The 19,750-nt window shown below is 34.6% G+C and overlaps 1 protein-coding gene across 7 annotated transcripts in view; it reads left to right on the top strand.

Annotated features, from left to right (window-relative positions):
- The window catches only part of TRIM33 (tripartite motif containing 33), a 144,281-nt gene extending 126,216 nt beyond the window's left edge, over positions 1–18,065 (top strand). For 2 of the 7 annotated variants that reach the window (XM_027091103.1, XM_027091105.1), the window contains 9 exons: positions 898–961; positions 3,497–3,656; positions 5,091–5,440; positions 7,547–7,670; positions 9,381–9,455; positions 11,384–11,536; positions 12,962–13,012; positions 13,092–13,300; positions 14,421–18,065. In XM_027091103.1, the coding sequence (XP_026946904.1) occupies positions 898–961; positions 3,497–3,656; positions 5,091–5,440; positions 7,547–7,670; positions 9,381–9,455; positions 11,384–11,536; positions 12,962–13,012; positions 13,092–13,300; positions 14,421–14,550 (1,316 nt within the window). In that variant the 3' untranslated portion in view covers positions 14,551–18,065. Of the gene's footprint in view, positions 1–897; positions 962–3,496; positions 3,657–5,090; positions 5,441–7,546; positions 7,671–9,380; positions 9,456–11,383; positions 11,537–12,961; positions 13,013–13,091 lie in introns of all 7 variants that reach the window. The other 5 variants (XM_027091108.1, XM_027091104.1, XM_027091109.1 and 2 more) reach the window with 5 other exon arrangements.
- Positions 18,066–19,750: the final 1,685 nt, after the last annotated feature.

Raw genomic sequence — 19,750 nt, 5'->3', positions numbered from 1 at the left:
TAATAATATATATCTGTAGTGTACACTGTTCAGAACTCTAATGTACCCCTCCCTCAACCCCCAGTTATATTCATGTTTTTTGCTGGATTTGTAGATGAATTTAATTTCTGTGTCTTCTATTTTACAATACATGTTGTCATTTGAAGAATTCTTTGGTTTAAATCCAAGTTTAAAACACTTTGTTAAATAATGAAAAAATTGAAAATTTGTTTAAAAAGCAAGAATTGAGGAAGGGCAAGTGAACTTTCAATTTGCAGTTAAAAACTTAAAATTTACTGGAAACTATTAAAATGTGACTAATCAGGTCCTGAGCTATAGATCTCTTCCAAAATCCCAGTTTTATTAACGCTATTACATGAATGAGTGATTAAAGCATCTCCAAATAGATTGACAGTGCAGAAGTGGTTATGGGATATATTCATGGTTTCTTACTGAAACATATCACCTCATTATTTCTACAGTAAGAGTAGTTCACCTCTAAATGTGGGTTTTTCATGAGATGTATCATTAATACATTTTTTGCATCATATTATTTTTGAGGTTTAATGTAAGTATTCCAGGACTTTTAAAAGGAAGAATAATTAATAGGAATCTAGGTAGGATATTTACCAAATGCGTGGGACGGCAAATAGCTTTCTCTTGATACGGTAGTTTCCATTGATTGAATAGTGGTGCTCTGAGAGGATTCTGAGAATGGTATCTGGGCTCAGCTGAGAGAAACTGATTGATAGCTGCCAACAATAACACATGAAATCCTTGACTTTGAGACTAAGACAAGGGCTGATTTCCAGGAATTGCTGAATTGCCTTATAATGATACTTGAATTCTGTAATTAGTAGGTAGAATTCTGAATTTTCTTACCTGCATAGTTATTCATTTTGACTTATTATTTTTCAGGTTTATCCAATTCTCACACACCTGTGAGACCCCCTAGTACTTCTAGTACTGGTAGTCGAGGCAGGTGAGTATTTACATTATTAATAGCTTTATTTTTTCTTTTTATCAAGAAAAATTTCAAATACGTATTCTAAAAAGTAAACTATTATAATGAACTCCCGTAAACTTTTCACCCATCTTCAACAATGATCAAGTTATGACCAGTCTTATTTCTTCTATACTCCTACCCATTCCCCCCGTTCTAAATTATTTTGAGATAAATCTCAGACATTTTATCATTTTACTTGTGGTTGTTTCAGTATATATCACTATATGTATCACTTCAGTGTATATATATACACTTTTAAGTATGTATCACTTTAAGGATTTAAAAGTTTTATAACTATGGAACCATTATCACACCTAAAAAAAAAAATTACTAGCTAACTCTCTAACATCAGTAGAGCTCTAGTTAATGTTCAGATTTCCCAGATTTTCTCATAAATGCTTTTTTTTTTAAAATTGTTTCTTCGACTCAGATTCAGATAGGCGCTATACATTGCCATCAACCCATATGTCAAGGTCAAACTCAGTGTATTTGTTGAAGAAATGTATTGTTTGTCTTACAGAGTTTTCCTCATTTCCCCATCTTGTCATTTAAATACACTACCTTCTGTTTTTTTCTCTATATTGGTATTTAGATCGGGAGGTTTGATTAGATTCAGGTTTGATTTGAGGGAAAGAGGTAGGGAGAATACTTCATTGTGGTGATGTGTACTTCTTTCAGGGTCACAAAATGTCTGGTCGCTTTTGTTGATTCTTTTGTGATAGCACCCATTAATGATCATTGCCTTAGCTCTTTTTTTTTTTTTTACTAGTTTAAAAATATTTTAATTATTGTATCATACCTTCTTTGTATATTAGTTTAGAATACTTCTGTAAAGAGAAATTTTCTGCCATCAGCTATTTGATTATGGGAATGGCAGAATAAATTGATTCTTTCTCTTTATTTACCTATTTTTATAATAATGAGTTGATTCCCAGCTCCCTCCAACAGTGACCAATGAATGTTATTAACTTTATGGGCTTATATATTTAAACATATTTTATATGTTCTAAAATTATAATTGTTATTTTTATTGATGCTTAAATTGTTCCATATTTGTCCTATCAGAACTTTTCCAAGTTGGCTTCATAGTTCTTCTGCTATAACCCCAGTAGTTGTTGAAAGCATTCTTGTTTCCTGTCCTGATGTTCCTGGTTCATCTTGTACATTTCTTGCCTCAGGCCTGAAATCAGAAATTTCTCTAGGAAATCCTGGTCATGTTAGTGGGGAAATGGTGCTTCAAGACAATCTTCTGGGTACTAGGGGCACTCACTGCTACTGAATTGTTCATGGTTTCTTATGCCTTTTTGGTGGACAGAGAGCTAAGAAATGGTAGTGTGGGGGATTTCCCTGGTGGTCCAGTGGTAAAGAATCTGCCTTGCAATGCAGGGGACGCGGGTTTGATCCCTGGTCAGGGAACTAAGATCCCACATGCCGTGGGGCAACTAAGCCTGCGTGCCGCAACTACTGAGTTCGTGTGCTTCAACTAGAGAGCCTGTGTGCTGCAAACTACAGAGCCCACGTGTCCTGAAGCCTGTGCGCCCCAACTAGGGAGAAGCCCGTGCACTGCAACGAAGAGCCTGCTCGCCACAACGAAAGATCCCGTGTACCGCAGCGAACACTCAAGGAAGCCAAAAATAAATTAAATAAATAATAAATAAATAAATGTTTTTAAAAAATAAAAGAGTTAAGAAAAAGAAATGGTAGTGTGGAAAGAGTGTGTGTGTGTGTTAAAGGTAAATGTAATAAATGTCGACTGATTTTTATTCTTTAGTTTGAATAATTTAGTGCAATGTAAGAAAGATTTTATTTCAGATATATGAATGTTCTGTATTTGTATATATATGTGTGTATGCATTTGGTTCTATATTATATACTTGCTTGGCTTTTAAATTATACTTTCAATAATCAGTAGTTTTAAAGAAAAGTACAAATTGAGTGAAAAAGGTTTTCATTTTCGACAGTAATACAGTCTTAGTTATTCACTTCTCTTGCCAGTGGTTTTGCTTTGTGGACTAGATAGAACCAATTAGTCATGTACCTGTCCTCTTAGGCTATTATCCCATTAATTCAGATAAGGACTCAAAAGCTGAAACAGTGATTCCTTTGAGGACACTTCATGAACCACTGTTATTGAGGTTTCCTTCAGATGTTTGGGGGTAGAGAAGAATTTAAACGTCTTATATATATAGAGAGAAGCAATCACTATACTAATAGCCTAGACAAATGATTGTTTACTAGATTCCTTAAATGATGTAGTATAAGTGCCTCAGACCATAAAATGTATTTTTCAGGTCTTCTGAAAGTTTGACCTACGTTTTTTAAAAATTTGAAGCCAAGTTTATAATACACTCCTTTTAATTGCATTATGAGGTATCCTTATCTGCTATAAAGTTAATAAATTGTTTTCAGTTTAATGAACATTTCATATAACTTAACAAGCTTTTCATATAATTGTTTTTATGTACACCATACAGTCAAACATATGTGACCTTTATTTGTTGTTTTTGTTAGCTGTGGGTCGTCAGGAAGAACTGCTGAGAAGACAAGTCTTAGTTTCAAGTCTGATCAAGTGAAGGTCAAGCAAGAACCTGGCACTGAAGATGAAATATGTAGCTTTTCAGGAGCTGTGAAACAGGAAAAGACAGAGGATGGCAGGAGGAGTGCCTGCATGGTAAGTTCCCAGTGGAATCTGTCAGGAATTTAAGGAGGTCACTTCACTGATTCTTCCATCTCTGCATGTATTAGTCTGGTTAGTGGTTCTGTGGACCTGTATTCATTTTTGAATTTTTATACGTGGTATAACCCAGATATCTCTTTTTCTAACTGACTTTTTTCATCTAAGTGTCAACTGTAATTGATGAGAAAAGACTTACTTGTATTAAGGACTCATTTCAACTTTTAGTTTGTAATCGGTCATTATTTTTGCCATGATTCTAAATTGGGTTCTAGCTTGTTCTAAATTTATTAATAACTTCAATAGTCACATTCAGTCTCAAGCTGGAAAAATCCTTGGCTATTTTCCCTGGACCGGTGAGCTCAGGATTACGACCGCTGACATGAAAGAAGTTTAATGCTCACAGAGTTTTGTGATGAGAAGATTGCCTTTGGCTTATGAATTATTAACCATTTTAGAATTCCTCAGCTAGAACATTTTATAAAATTTATAGTATAGAATGAAGGAAGGCCCAAGTCCCTCCTTATTTAGAAATTTTGATCTTGGTTTTTTCTTCCTACCTACACTTATGTCTCATTTTCTACGTGGTTGGCACATAGAAATTTCAACTATGTAGATTTAGAGAGTACTGTTATCTCTTCACTCAGAACTTGGTTTGGAAAGTACCCCCAAAAAACAGTGCAAAATGGTGGTGAAAGATTTTACATTGTCACAATCTTCCTGTATTAGTAGAATGATAAGTGGGCAGAAGAATATTTCAAAATGCTTTTCAAAAGCTATGTGACAATAAGGACCTACTGTGTAGTACAGTGAACTATATTCAATATCTTGTAATAAGCTATAATGGAAAAGAATCTGAAAAAAAAGTGTGTGTGTGTGTGTGTATATATACACACGTATATATACACACATATATATATAACTGAATCAATTTGCTGTACACCTGTAACTAACAACATTGTGAATTAACTATACTTCAATTAAAAGAAACGGTTGAAAAAGCCAATATAAAGGGGAAGAAAAAGCTATGAGACAGATTGTTGAGTGAAAAATAGTGTATCATAGTCAGCTCTCTACAGGAAAAGTATAACCCTATGCTCACTTCCCAATCAATGTGCTTAACAGTTTAATTAATTCCTTTATTATCCAAGTGAACCAATATTACAGAGACTGCTCCCTAAAATCATACATTAACATGCCTGAATAACTTCGGGGTTATTTTCGTTCTTTTATGTTACTAGTATGATTTCAAATAATTTTATAATAAATAATAGTAAATTCCAAAATAATTTTAAGTTATGTCAGTATATCATGTTGTATATACATGTTGACAAAACTTTAAACACACAGAGACACACATGCATGCACGCACACACTACGAACAGTATGGATTAAATGTTTCTTCAAGAATTTGTCCTTGCTTTGTTTCAGTTGAGCAGTCCTGAGAGTAGCTTGACACCACCTCTTTCAACTAGCCTGCATCTAGAGAGTGAGTTGGACGCATTAGCAGGCCTGGAAAACCACGTGAAAACTGAACCTACAGATGTGAATGAAAGCTGCAAACAGTCAGGGCTCAACAGCCTTGTTAATGGAAAGTCCCCAGTTCGAAGTCTCATGCACAGGTCGGCAAGGATTGGAGGAGATGGCAGCAGCAAAGATGATGACCCAAATGAAGATTGGTGTGCCGTCTGCCAAAATGGAGGGGATCTCTTGTGCTGTGAAAAATGTCCAAAGGTCTTTCATCTAACTTGTCATGTTCCAACACTTCTTAGCTTTCCAAGGTACAAGTGAAATAACTGATTTTTTGTTGTTTATTTTTATAAGCTAAAGAAGTAACAAAATTATTCAGGGCAGATAGCCTTCTTAATGACTGCCTATTACTCCATTACCTTCTAGAGAAATTAACAGCTGAATGAAGAAATGTGCAAGATCTAAGTTGTGCATTAATGTTAAAGAAAAAATAGACTATTTCTTGGCCTTCAATTTATACTTAATATAAGCAAATTAGATAAACCTGTAAATTATGAGGTGCAAGAGACTAGGGTATTGAGAAACTTAGTTGATTTCCTCTTGAAGATAATTTTTTAATCTATTGCCATCAATTTTAATAGGGTCTATAATAATGGCTTTATTTATGAATAGTATTCAGTTTGAGGCAACTCTATTGGATCTTACCAAAAACTTACTTTTCTAATGTTTGAAAGCTCTTGAAAGGCACTTTAAAGAAAAAAAAACAAGTACTTTGTAAAAATACCTTTAACGTCTTGAATTTTTTGAGGAATAGCTTCATCTTGACCACTGGAAGCTGTTAGTTGGTAGTGCCTACCTGAAGCACAGTGTGCAGATTTCTCAGCTTTCTCAACTTTTCCTATTTGGAATGTCTTTTAGTCATTAACTTTGGAACGGACAGTTACTGAATTCGTTATTTAGAAGAGAAGTTGGTACGGTAAAGATAAAGATTGGGGCAACATATGAGCATTGTCCTCAGACTATATGACCCCCTTGGCGGCTAAGTCTGATTTCAAGCATTAAAACATTCATTGATGAACATCCAGTGCAAGCTGATGATTCCAGCCAATACAGCAGAACAAATGTGCTGGGCTGGGTTACGATACCTGTAGTCTGGTCGTAATTCTGTAGTGAACTAACTTAATTAGCTTGGACGGTTCACTGATTTTCAGGGATTAGTTTCTGCATCTACGAGTAGTAGAGTTTGGATTAGAAGAGCTATTTTTGTTCCCTTCCATTTAACATATTTATTATGTTCGTGGTATTTTGTCTCCAGTTGATTTCAGAGACCTTAAAATAGTAGAATCATACTTATTTCTTTAAGCCTTCCTTCTTCCCCTACCCTAACCCCCTGGTTTTTTAAGTGAAAGTAAACCAGTGTCCTTGGGAAAACCCAGCTTCTTTCTGCCTATAGATGAAAGATTCACATTTTTTCTCAGATTCCTGAGAAGTAATGATTTTAGTTGATTAATGCTACCCTTTCTGAAAAATTCAGCCTTTAGTATTAGAAAAGTAGTGAATATATGAACAGTGCCAGAATATTTTTCTGAAGCATTGTAATTCTTACCTAAATCTTAGAAGGTGTAGTCCTTTGCCACAGATGTATTAAGGACCTTCTTTTTCTTTACTCTTTTAGAAAAAAACATTGGCATTTTGGTCTTAAAATTAAGGCTTTTCATATTTTTGTTTCCGTTGGATAGTAACATCTGCTGGAACGTTAGAATTTTGCCACTGAAAGCTTTCTCTCAAAGGCAGATGCTTTGGAAGGAATTGAAACTGTTGACACAGTTTTAGTATAATCCCTAGACTTAGAATATATATATGATGAGGAAGAGAAAGGGGAGAATGCATTTGAAGTAATCAAATTGGAGTTTTTGGTTTGATAGAAATCCTGATACAAAAAACTATTGACTGAGCAGATTTAAAAGACTGGCCATGAAAAAGTAATTGTTATATTTTTGGCATCTTTAATACATGCCAAAACAGTACGAGATACCCGAGGGACTCTATCGTGTACTCCTTTCTTCTTCATGCATATGAGGTCACTGTCATGGTCATACTGGGGTATTGAGAATTGGTCTTATGCTGCAAGTGCTGATCATCAGCTTTGTGCTATGAAGAGACAGACCCCTTTTGAATAGAGATAGTGGGGTTATATTGCTTTCCAGAAGGTAATCAGTTGAAGAATGGAAACATTTGGGGAAGCTTTTATCACATAACTTCACTTTATGAGATGTGGCAAAAATAGTACCTCTCTTTTCCACAAAAACTGGAAAGGAAAGGAAACAAAGAAACTGGAGACTTCCTCTAGGGAACTAGCTTCCTTAGAGTGGGTTTTGTTATAATTACATGGACTAATTGCCTATTTCCTTCTTTAGTGGGGACTGGATATGCACATTTTGCAGAGATATTGGGAAACCAGAAGTTGAATATGATTGTGATAATTTGCAACATAGTAAGAAGGGGAAAACTGCACAGGGGTTAAGCCCCGTGGACCAAAGGGTAAGTGTCAGATAAATTGATTTATTATTAGGGATTCTGTAGCTGTGTGGCTATACATCTTTTTTTTTTTTCTTCAGTGTAATATACATATAACCTGATAAATTTTCATTTTTTAATCTCATTATCTGATAGTATGTTCATAATTTCTGAAATCTTTGTCTGTAGCCCTCAGCTCTAGGCTCTTAGATCTAGCTTCCTCATACTTAACATTTCCCAGCGAAAATCTTGATTTCTAATCCTCTCCTTCAAAAAGCAAAAGCAGGGGACTTCCCTGGTGGTGCAGTGGTTAAGAATCCACCTGCCAGTGCAGGGGACACGGGTTGAAGCCCTGGTCCGGGAAGATCCCACATGCTGTGGAGCAACTAAGCCTGTGTGCCACAACTACTGAACCTGCACTCTAGAGCCTGAGAGCGACAACTACTGAAGTCCACGTGCCTAGAGCCCTTGCTCTGCAACAAAGACATGCCACCCCAATGAGAAGCCTGTGCACCGCAGCAAAGAGTAGCCCCTGCTCGCCACAACTAGAGAAAGCCCCCGCACAGTAACAAAAACCCAATGCGGACAAAAATAAATAAATAAATAAATTTATTTATTTATTTATTTATTTTTAAAAAGCAAAAGCAAGAAAATAACAACATAAAAAACTGCATCCTTCTCTCAGTAATTCCCATCATCAAATGGTACCACCGGTCATCTCTGTTGCTCAAGCCAGCAATCTGTTAGAAGAATCAGGAATGACTATAATACCATTTTCTCACTTCCCCCAACCATTACCTTCTGAGACAGCCATCATAGTTTTTCATCTGCACTATTGTAATATCTCTTTGATGAATTCCCTGATTCTACTCTTGCCCCCTTACAGTCCATTTTCTATGCAGTACATAGTGTTCTTTTTTAAATATGTAAACAAGTCTATCACTTCCTTGCTTAAAATCTTCTAATAGCGTCCCATCATATTAAGAATGAAATCCAAAATCCTCTCATCATTTCACTCAGATTTCTTTTGATCTGGTCTATAGTCTGATCTCCAAAGACAAAATATCTTTCACGTAGTTCTGTGGTCATTACAGTTACGTTTGGCTTTGATCTAATGTATAAACTTGCAAAATCCATCTTCCACTATCTTTGAGGAGAAGGTATGTGTTTAGAGTATACAAACGGATATTAAAAAGTTTAAGCATATAAACACTATAAATGTAAAATGCATATCAATTTACTCTGATTGTATAATGAAATTCTAGAATTGGACTGAGAAGACACAGACAGTTTTTATTTAATTTTGAGCCTGAGCAGAATCCTTTCAAGAAAGGGAATAGCATGTATCTTGCCTGCCTCAGGGAATTAAAATGAGTAGCAACAATCATAAATTGTTGTACAAAATGCTGTATGTTGCTTTAATGACTCCTTTCTATTTGTATAAATAGTTAAGAGGTAATAGTAGGTAAATTACCTGAGTTATCAGATGAGAACAAAGGCACTCTGTCTTTGATAAGTTCATTTAAAGTAGGACAGAAGATAGTCATAGTCTCAAACCTAAATAGAAAACAAGGTAGTTTTCTTTGGGTGTATATTTAGTTGGATAGCTAGTATGTAGTAGGCTTATCTTCAGTTTGTTGTAATAATGCTTTGTACTGATGAAGTTCTTATTCTTAAGAATATCTTTTTAGAGGGAAAACATTTCATGGGTTTTCCTTTCTTTTCTTGGGCCAGAAGTGTGAACGTCTTCTGCTTTACCTCTATTGCCATGAATTAAGTATTGAATTCCAGGAGCCAGTTCCTGCTTCGGTGAGTTGTTTACCTTAGTACCTTCCTGTTGAAGAAGTTTTAGTATAATACTTAAGAGTATGGGCTCTGGCCTTAGACTGCTAATGGTAAAACTCAGGCTTGAAGAATCTCCTCAACCAAGGTGCTCAAATTCTCTTTTCTAATACTGTTTCTTCCCTCATTGGGTTATTTCAAGGATTCTTCTGTACAATAACCTGTGTAAAATATGTTAGCATAGTACCTGATAAAATTTCTGAGTAATAAGAAGTACTTGTGATGTTATTAGGGCTAAATGGCTATGCGATTCACTTGATAAAATTGCAGTTTGTTTTTAAAGACCGTTGCTGTGATAAAAACTTAATGAATTTAATTTCCACTTCTTTTATTGGGTTGGCCAAAAAGTTCCTTTGGGTTTTTCCATAAGCTGTTGCTTTTAAAATGGACATAAAGGATACAGGTACAGGTATAATGGAAAGAGTCTTGAACTAGGAATCAGAAGACTTAACTTTTCCTAGTTCTGCCGTTAACCAGCCTTATAACTGGGGAAATTACATAATTTTCTGCCTCTACTTTTTTTTTTTTTTTTTTTTGCGGTACGCGGGCCCCTCACTGTTGTGGCCTCTCCCGTTGCGGAGCACAGGCTCTGGACGTGCAGGCTTAGCGGCCATGGCTCACGGGCCCAGCCGCTCCGCGGCATGTGGGATCTTCCCGGACTGGGGCACGAATCCGTGTCCCCTGCATCAGCAGGCGGACTCTCAACCACTGCGCCACCAGGGAAGCCCTGCCTCTACTTTTTTAACTGTACAGTGGGAATATTGAACTAAATTATTTCTAAGGTTCCAGTTCTATGATTGATTCTAGGATCTATATCTTAGGGAGAAAATAACTCTATATAAGTATTAATTTGAACAAAAGTGTAAAGTTGAACCTTGCACACTGGTTCTGCTTCATAAGCCCTCTTTTATGAACATTCAAGATTAAGAGAAGACTGTGGGAAAATTTGCAAGCCAATGCCCTTTGTTTATCTTACAGGAGATTTTTGTAAGGAGTAAAGGCTCTAAAATTCCATAGTAAAAGGAATATCAGGGATGCTCAGTGCCTTATAAATGGTATAAGAATATGCAACATATATTTACTTGCCGTCAGTTGTTGAATTAAGATAATATTGGATACCAGGCCTCTTACAGAGCATTGAATAGTAATTTGTTTACTGGGTAGGCTCAGGAATGGATTTTAAAGTACAAAAGGTCTAGATACAAGGAAGATGTTTTGTTCAGATAGTAATCATCTGATACCAGGAAGTCTGTCTGTTCTTCAAGTTTAGGGACTTTACAGTAGAAGATTACTTTCCAGTGTTTTCTTTTCATGAACTATTTAAATAGTTTCTCCATGTTCAGTTATTTTGCAAGGATACAAATTTTTGGCCAAGAGTTGCAGCCAGAACTCCCAAATATAATCCTAAATGATTAATAAAAATTTATCTTGTGTTACTACAGTCTTTTCCCCTCTATTGCTATGTCCAGAGTTCTCTGTGATACAAGGTTTTATCCTCTAAAAGATACCCTATTCTAATAATAACAATACATTTTGTAATCTTTTCCCCTTTTTTAAAAAAAACAGGAGTCATACAATTCTGATGGGCTAGATTTGTCCTTAACACTAGTGGTTGGCTACCCTTGCTGATTGCTTTTTTTCCAAATTTTCTTATTAAAGATAGAACTTTGGGTCCTTCACTAACCATGGACACTGCCACATATTCTGAATATGATTTGATTTTCATGATGTGCATGTGACAGAAGATTTAAAGTACAATTCATTATACTCAAAATTTGCATGCAGCTGGCTCGATCAACACATGTTTTTCTCTAAAATTAATATGCTTTGCATTTTCAAATTAAACACTTCGGCATTTTTTGAGAATCCTTATCTATGCTTATTTGTTTCTTTAGATACCAAACTACTATAAAATTATAAAGAAACCTATGGATTTATCCACCGTGAAAAAGAAGCTTCAGAAAAAACATTCCCAACACTACCAAATCCCAGATGACTTTGTGGCTGATGTTCGTTTGATCTTCAAGAACTGTGAAAGGTTTAATGAAGTATGTTAGCTTCCAAACTATAGAGTCTTGGATTAGTAGTTTTTGTTTGTTTGCTTACTTGGTTATTGGATTTTGTTTTTCCTGCCAAGAGATTTTTCTGAGTTGATTTCTAAAATTTATTCTGCTTCAGTTCTGTCAAAAGTAAAATTTGATTGCATCCACAGCTCCAAAGAAGAAAGTTTACTGTGTATAATTTGAAGTATATACTTAAATATAATGTATTAAATTAAGAATATTATTGGATATCCCTTTCTGTACATGTTGAGAGTTGAAATAAGTATAGAAGATAGTCTGTAGTTAAGTATATTTTGTGGGAAATGATTACAGACAAGCCTACATTTGGGGTACATTTAGGAAAGGCATTTGTACCAGTGTCCTTAGATTTTGTTATTGACCATATAAATATAGAACCTTAAAACTATAAACTCACGTGGCTCATCTTGAATAGTAGCCCAGAGTGTATAATTTTGAGTTATCTGATCTCAGCGTGACTTTCATTAACTTTGGTTATGTATTTTTTTGAGAATAAAGATGAGCTATCCATACCTTTAGAAGAAATCTGATAGATATTTACCTCCTTCAAGGAAATTTTTGTTATCTTTGGGAAGCTCAAGTCTCTTATTGTTCAGGAATATTTTCATTATTGTAAGAGAAGAAAATGGATGAGACTCCACAAAATCTTCAAAAAGATTACTACTAAAATCTTTATTGCTGATAAAATTTGGGTGCCATATGAATGTTATTAAAAAATCAAATTGAATCATTTAAAGTGTACTCATAGTTTCCCCTGGAAGCATCTAGGTGACTTTTTAAAATAAAAAATTTTTTCTTATTAGGTGACAAGTTCTGGTCACCTTTATAGCAATGTGCCACAGAGAATATAGTAAAACCTCACTCACTTGAAGGTAAATTAATACAGTCCCAAGTTTCTTGTGTTATTTTCTAATTCAGTTAGATTATTTTCAAATAAGTATACTTTCATGAACCATAGCTAACATTTGCCAGGAAGAAGACTCATTTTATCTGCTTTAATAATAGTTAACTAAATTATGATTAACAAATTGCCATACAGATAGAATTCTGACTTCGTGGTTGTTGAAAGTTTGGCAGTTTTTTAAAAAATATTTCTTATATCATTTTTTTCACAAATATTTTTCTCTTAAATATATTGATGTATTCAAACCAACTCCTACTCAGGTTGACCTCACTAATTCAGAATTTGAGACAATTTTGCAGTAGCTTTAGTAATAGCTTTGTTAAGAAAGGGGGTCCATGTTCTGTATAATTTTAGAAAGCACTTGATCTGGTCATAGCAATTTGTTCCTCCTAGTATGGCTGACTTTCGTCGCCAATCCTATGCAGTCTTATAACTTTAGAAAGGATTATAATTTCCCTTTTTTTTTTTGACTCTGGTATCCTTTTTAGATGATGAAAGTTGTTCAAGTTTATGCAGAAACACAAGAGATTAATTTGAAGGTAAGCTTTTCAGACCATGCAAACTTGGTGAAGGAATATGCATTACCAATAGGTGAATATTCCTATCTTTTGCTTGCAGGCTGATTCAGAAGTAGCTCAGGCAGGGAAAGCAGTTGCATTGTACTTTGAAGATAAACTCACAGAGATCTACTCAGACAGGACCTTCGCACCTTTGCCAGAGTTTGAGCAGGAAGAGGATGATGGTGAGGTAACTGAGGACTCTGATGAAGACTTTATACAGCCCCGCAGAAAACGCCTAAAGTCAGATGAGAGACCAGTACATATAAAGTAAAATGACATGAACTTAAATCAATTGTTTAAAAAAAGAAAAGAATGAAAAACTTTTATTTAAGTGTTGCTGGAATATCCTGCCTACAGTGGGCACCTCCTTGAAGAAGCTGATAGCTTTTACACAGTATTAGATTGAAATAATGGACAGAAAACACATTCTTGTCAAGAAAGGGGGGAAGGACTCTATTTGCAACTTTAAAAGTAAAAACAAAAGCGAAAGTAAAATGATTTGAAGATTTCTGTTACCACAGAGAATGGTTCTGATTTTTAGAATGAGCAGATGTTGATGATCACTTGGTATTGATTGGTGCAGATACTGAGTGTTCAAGTACTTAAGGGTCATGTCACTGGTTAAATTGTCTCTTTGGAGTAGAGTGCACAATTATTAAACCCACTTTTATGCCTCCCCCTCCACACATATACATACTGGCTTATTTTCTAGTTAAAAATCAAAGTTGCTCAGATTCCACTTTGATGTCAGTGCAGATGTGCATTGCATCATGCTGTTATATTTTCTCTCATTTTGATGCTGTTGGGCCTTAGTTTTATATTGGTTTAAAGAACTCAACAATAGTTTATTTTCTGTTCATACTTAAGAGCCTAGGAAACATGACCATTGATCATCATTTAATCAACTTTAATGTTCTACTGAAATAAATATGGTAACCTTTCAGTAGCAGATCATTTACAGTAGTCATTTCCAGAAGACACTTCCACAGAATTGCACTTCCAAATCAAATCATCTGATCATAGTTATTCCCGTGAAAGGTAGAATGTTTGTTTGAAAATTAATCTAGTTTTCTGTACATTTAAAATTTGATTGCGAAGGTGACAGCTGGCTCTTATCCAGTCTTCCTTCATATCAGTTTTCTGATAGACCACTATTGGCAAACAGTAATCTGTCAACTACCAAATGTGTAAAATTTTCTGTATTTCACTTTGTCTTATTTGTAAATAGTGAACTAAAACTTCTGGCAGATCAGCAACATTTGCTGAGCCTGTTTTTTAAGCTAATATGTATTCTTACTAATGTTCCTATCAAGAATGGATTTGTAATATATGCTGTCTATTTCTAATGTTCACATTCATATTTTGAGGTTCTATCTTATTTTAATAGAGAACAGACTTCTCAGAAAATCTTCAGAAGCAGCTTATTATTAAAATATCAAAATATTGAAATAAACCCGGTGGGGTTAGAGTACTCATCCGTCCACCAAGTGGGACATTTGCATGGACTGGGGGCTTAAAGGACGTAGAAGAGACCTGTAAGTATATCCTGAAAATGAGCCAATCAATCCCCACTTGAATGGTTACTGGAGTAAACCCACCTTTACTACTCTGATTTTAGCACCCGAGGCAGATAAACCACCTTGGCTCTGTTTCATTTTTCTTCTCTTCATTTGTGATGCTCAGATCCAAGATGCGTGTTCTAGACTGTGTACAGGCTTCTCTTTTGTTGAGTTAAAAATTTTAGTCCTACTTTTGTATGGACATGTTAGAATGTAAAGTGACCAAAATAGAAGACTTTCCATTAGATATTTTTCAGACATCAGCAGATTTGTGGCAAATCATTTGCCTTTTTAAAAATTCAGCTTGAACAGTTCAGACAGTAGACTACTCAGAAAAAATTATTTGACATAATTGTCTAAGAGGTAAATATTTTTTAGTGCGTATTGAATCAAATAAAGTGCTCTAAAGAAGTTATTATACAAATTTCTTTGGGTTGTTTTTCTTTTCTTAACAAGTGGTGGGGGTAAAAATGAATATGATTCAAGCCTTCTGATGGTATATTGGTTTTATTATTGCTACTGACTTCATTCTGTGGCTTTCTTTTAGCTTCTTTTTCAGTTTCTTTATAAGTTAAACTTCAAAACATATACCAAACTTTTATCATTTTACTCAAATTTTAAGTTCTTTAAGAACAGGTTTCTTATAAAAAGGAGAAAATTGTTTTAAAATGCCTTTATGTGTGCATTTTCCTCTTTCCCACAACATTCATGATTTCAGTTTATCAGGAGACTTACCGAAGGGCACATTTTTGGAAAGTGATGAGTAACAGTATAACTTCATTTTGCCAAGCCACTGAGTTCTAATATTTTATGCTTGCTCTTCATATGAATACTTTTCACGAGTCTTAGATAATAGGTTCTACCAACGGGGGCGGAAACAAAAATTTTAAGTAAATATTTATTTCTTGATATTTGGGGCCTTAAAAGGTAATGTGTTTCATTCAAAACATTTCCATGTTAGATGGCGTTTTTGTTTTCTTTTAATTTAAGATTAGTTCTTAAAAAGCTACTTATTGCCAGCATTTAACAGGCTTCATTTCTCTTAACAGAAGGTAGTTCATACGGCTGAGGAATTACTATTAAATTATATAGCTAGCAACAAACCACGTTAAGTGAAGGTGTTCACTTTAGATTTCATTAAAGCTTTTTTCTTGCACATTTATCATTGTGTTTCTAAGCTGATTTGTTCAGCACTAATATGACTGTAAAAAAATATAAAAATTTAAATTGGTATTCAGATATATTACATGTTTTCCTACTCATTTATGTTTTAAAAAGACAAATATTGGTCCCTGAAGGTGTTTGTTTTGATACTCCCTTACATTTGTATTCTTTGTTAAAAGGCAGTATTTTTGATCTGTAGATGTTAAATGTTTCCTTAAAAGCTTGCAAACTTTCACCACACTTCATTTTTCATTTTCACTAAGAACAAAGTGTTCCTCAGTCTGTTCCTCTGGCTTAAATTTGTCTTTTTGTAGCACTGAGTGAAGGAATTGCTTTGCAACGTGAAGTATGTATGTGTTCCAAAGTATGGTTAAATTGTAGGTCATGCGCTATATTGAAACATCAAATCATTACCACAGAGAAAGGTTAAGGCATTGAATCCACTGTTGAAATTATTCTTTTTGGAATCAACAAGGTACTTTCTGACTTCTATTCTTATATAAGGGAATTTTAAATAAATTTTAAAGTTAGTTAATTCTAATTTTTTGTTATAACACTTCGAGATTTTTAGTTAATCCAAAGAAATAATGCTTTTAAATACAAGCAAAAGTTTTATGGTGTGCAAATTATAGATTTACCAATTACCTCAGCAGGTATCCTGCCATGTAACTATTAGTGATTAGTTTTAATAAGCCAGTAGACTTAGGTTTTCTGACTATGCTCCTGGGTTGTGGCCTACCATACATTATTAAACAGTCTCTTAGTAGTCAAAATGGGAGTAAATGCTGTGGCCCCCTCTCTCTTGGTCTTTTAAAGTCCTTTACCCATGCTCACTCACATACAACACATGAAGTATAAAAATCTCATTTCTTGAGGTCAGCACTGCTTATTTGCATACTTAACTTTGGATCAGTGAGTAGTTTTATAAAATCCAACCTCCCCAACTTCCCTAATTAAAACAATCAAGTTCTTAATTCATACCATGAATTCTTATACCATCTATATTAATAATCTGCTGGAGGTGATCCAAGGTTTAGTGTATTGCAGCTTGATCATATACCAGACCTGGATGTTTTATTTCTCTCACAGTTATCTCCTCCTTGATAAAGCAATAACACTGCTTTAAGTCTGTTGCCTAATAGCATGTCATAATCCTCTCCTGGATGGTGATTTTATAGGAAAGTTTGTATGCATATCACCCAGTCTATCTTTTAAAAATTAAGGAATTAAATGTATGCTGGAGCTAATGACAATATATTGTGGCATTTTATTTTAAAAATTGGGGAAAGTTGCATATTTTTTTAAAAGTAGGCATTTGAGTAAAAGAATTGAAGGTACTTTTTTAAGAAAAAAATTTATATGCCACAGTTTACATAGACCTTTCAGATTTCAACATGTACTCTTGGATATAATGGTTTGTTTTATTTGGTCAAAATGCATGTATAGCATTTCTTCCATTTAGTTCCTTGTGTTTGCCTTCGTGGTCTTTTATATATTTTTTATTGTATCTGAGAAACAAAATTATCTTTGAAAATAAGTCAATTTGGATATATTTGTTATGATCAAACTACAAAATGTACAAAATTAAGTTTAGCCCTTTTCTAGAAAGCAAGTGATCTTTAAAATTAAAAATACTGTTCTTTTAAATTCACCAAATTTGTATGTGGGAAGGCACTGAAATGATTTTGTAAGTGCCACTGCAGTACTCCCTTTCAAGTGTGGCCTAAATTTCAATCTTAAGAACGAAATGCATGTCTGCTCCTGGTCTGAAAAATGTAGGTATTAACTATGTTTTAAATCACAGTGAAACATGTATATAAGCCTATAACAAAAAGATTTGTGCAATCTGAAAGCCTGTTGATTTTCTATGTAGACATACCTACACACGAAAGGGTTAAATTCACATCCTTACTAGTTCCTTGCTTCCAGTATTTCAACTCTTCTCCCCTCATTATTATTATTACTAATATTACAATTACTATTATTTTTGCACATAGTTAACTACCCGTCAATATGATTCTGAAAGAAAAAGTGCTGTTTCTGTGGTATTGTATTCTCTAAATCATCATATTTAATTTTTTTAAACAAGGTTGCAGTTTCTAATTGTTCCGTTCCTGTGTTTTTTGCTGGTGTGTAATAAAAGCAAGATTTTCTTTTCATGGTTATTTAATACATTAGCTACCTGTAAATATTTCTTGTTATAATGCTCTGGAATGTGTTGTAGAAGTTGTATTAGATTAGTTTAAAGCTTTGTTTGAAAGCCACATTGTTTTGGTTATTTCTATTAAATTAGAAAATTGAAAAATTTTTCAAATGAATTTCTTTTTTTTTCTTCCTCTTTGAGTTGAGACTTAATCATTTAAATTTATTTTTAAAATTTATACTCTGTGCAGGGCACTGGAGATATTGTCATGAACAAGATAAAATACAGTCCCTTTCCTCACGTGTTTAGACTCTGTTGGAGAATGATGAGTGCTATGGTAGGGATTAACACATAGGAAAGGATCTAACCCCAAATTTTGTTGGTCAGGGAAGCAGTCTCTCTCACTCATAAAAGATAGGACAAGGTAAAAGAGAAAAGGAAAAAAGAATAAATATACAGAAGCCTAAAAATGAAAGAGAACATCTGTGTATTCCAGGACCTGAAAAGTTCAGTTTGGCTGGAATAGAGTCTGGAATAGAATGTAAGTTGGAGTAGTAAAATACTAAGCTGGAGAAATGAGCAGGGTCCTTTTCAAGCAGAGGGGTTTGAAAGTCATGTTAAAGGGCTTTCACTGAGGGCAACAAGGAGCCCCTGAAGAAGATTAAGCACGATGGGACTTGGTGAGTTGATATAATCAGGTGTGCCTTTTTGGAAGATCATTTTAATTATGAAGAATGAGTTATGAGGAGATTGGTAGTGGAGAGACAATTGTAGGCTCTGAGTAATCTAGGTGAGCAGTAAACTAGCTGTCTGGCAGTGGAGATGGAAAATAGCAGTCAAATTTTAGAGATTTAAAAAGTGAAATAGACCAATAACTGAGGCCACGCAGTTGCCTACGGCGTATTTTATGTGGTACCTATTAAAATAGTAAAGGGGGAGAAAAGAAAAGGGGGTTTGTTGAGTTTAAGGTACCTCTGGAAAATTAAGGTGCAGGTAGGTGTCCATAGTTCTGGTGCTTACAAAAAATCCTTGGGCTGCAGATAGAACCTGTAAGATACATCAGGAATCATGTCTGTTTTATTCATCACTGAATGCCTAGCACACGGTAGGCATGCTAGCACACAGTAGGCATTCAGTAAACAAATGTCAGAGTTGAGTCACTTGCATAATAGTTGGTAACTGAAACAATGTAAGCGTATGGTATTGCCTAGGAAATTTATACAATAAGGGTAGAATACTTAATGATAGCAGAGGCAACAACATTTAAGGATTAGGAAAAAAGACTCCACAAGTACACTATGGATTAGTCATGGAAGAAAGCCAGGAGAGCTATGATGGAAGACAAAAGAAAAAGGTGGCAAGAAGGGGTATGAAGTATCAGTGATAAAATGTTGGAGCAAGAGATGAAGTAATGCTAAAGTGGCTATTGAATTTAGGAATGCAGAAGCCATAGATGACCTTGGTAAGACCTGCTCCAGTTTGAGCAGCAACAAGAGTTCAGTGGGTTAGATTAATGACTGAGTGTAGACTGTTCTTTCAAAAAATATGACTTTGGTTTTTCTTTAGGTTATACAGAGCTTATGGCCATGAATAATCAAGTAAAATATCAGAATGAAACTTCCAAATTATCATCTTTCTAGATGCATTTCGTGTAGTGGAAAAAGCATGGATTTTGGCCATTGGGGAGACTTTGGTTTAAACCTTTTGAAGTGATAGATTTACTGATCTGTGTGAACCCAGAGTTTTACTTTATTTGTGTTGTGAAATGGAGATAGTCATATGCAGCTCATGGAATTGCTATGGACACAAGATCCTTTGTAGCCACAGGGTTGACACATAGTAAGTTCTCAA

Source organism: Aethalodelphis obliquidens, unplaced genomic scaffold, assembly GCF_003676395.1.
Source record: "Aethalodelphis obliquidens isolate GAN/ISIS:26980383/991018 unplaced genomic scaffold, ASM367639v1 scaffold70, whole genome shotgun sequence".
NCBI lineage: Eukaryota > Metazoa > Chordata > Mammalia > Artiodactyla > Delphinidae > Aethalodelphis > Aethalodelphis obliquidens.
This window is presented reverse-complemented; position numbering and strand designations above follow the sequence as displayed.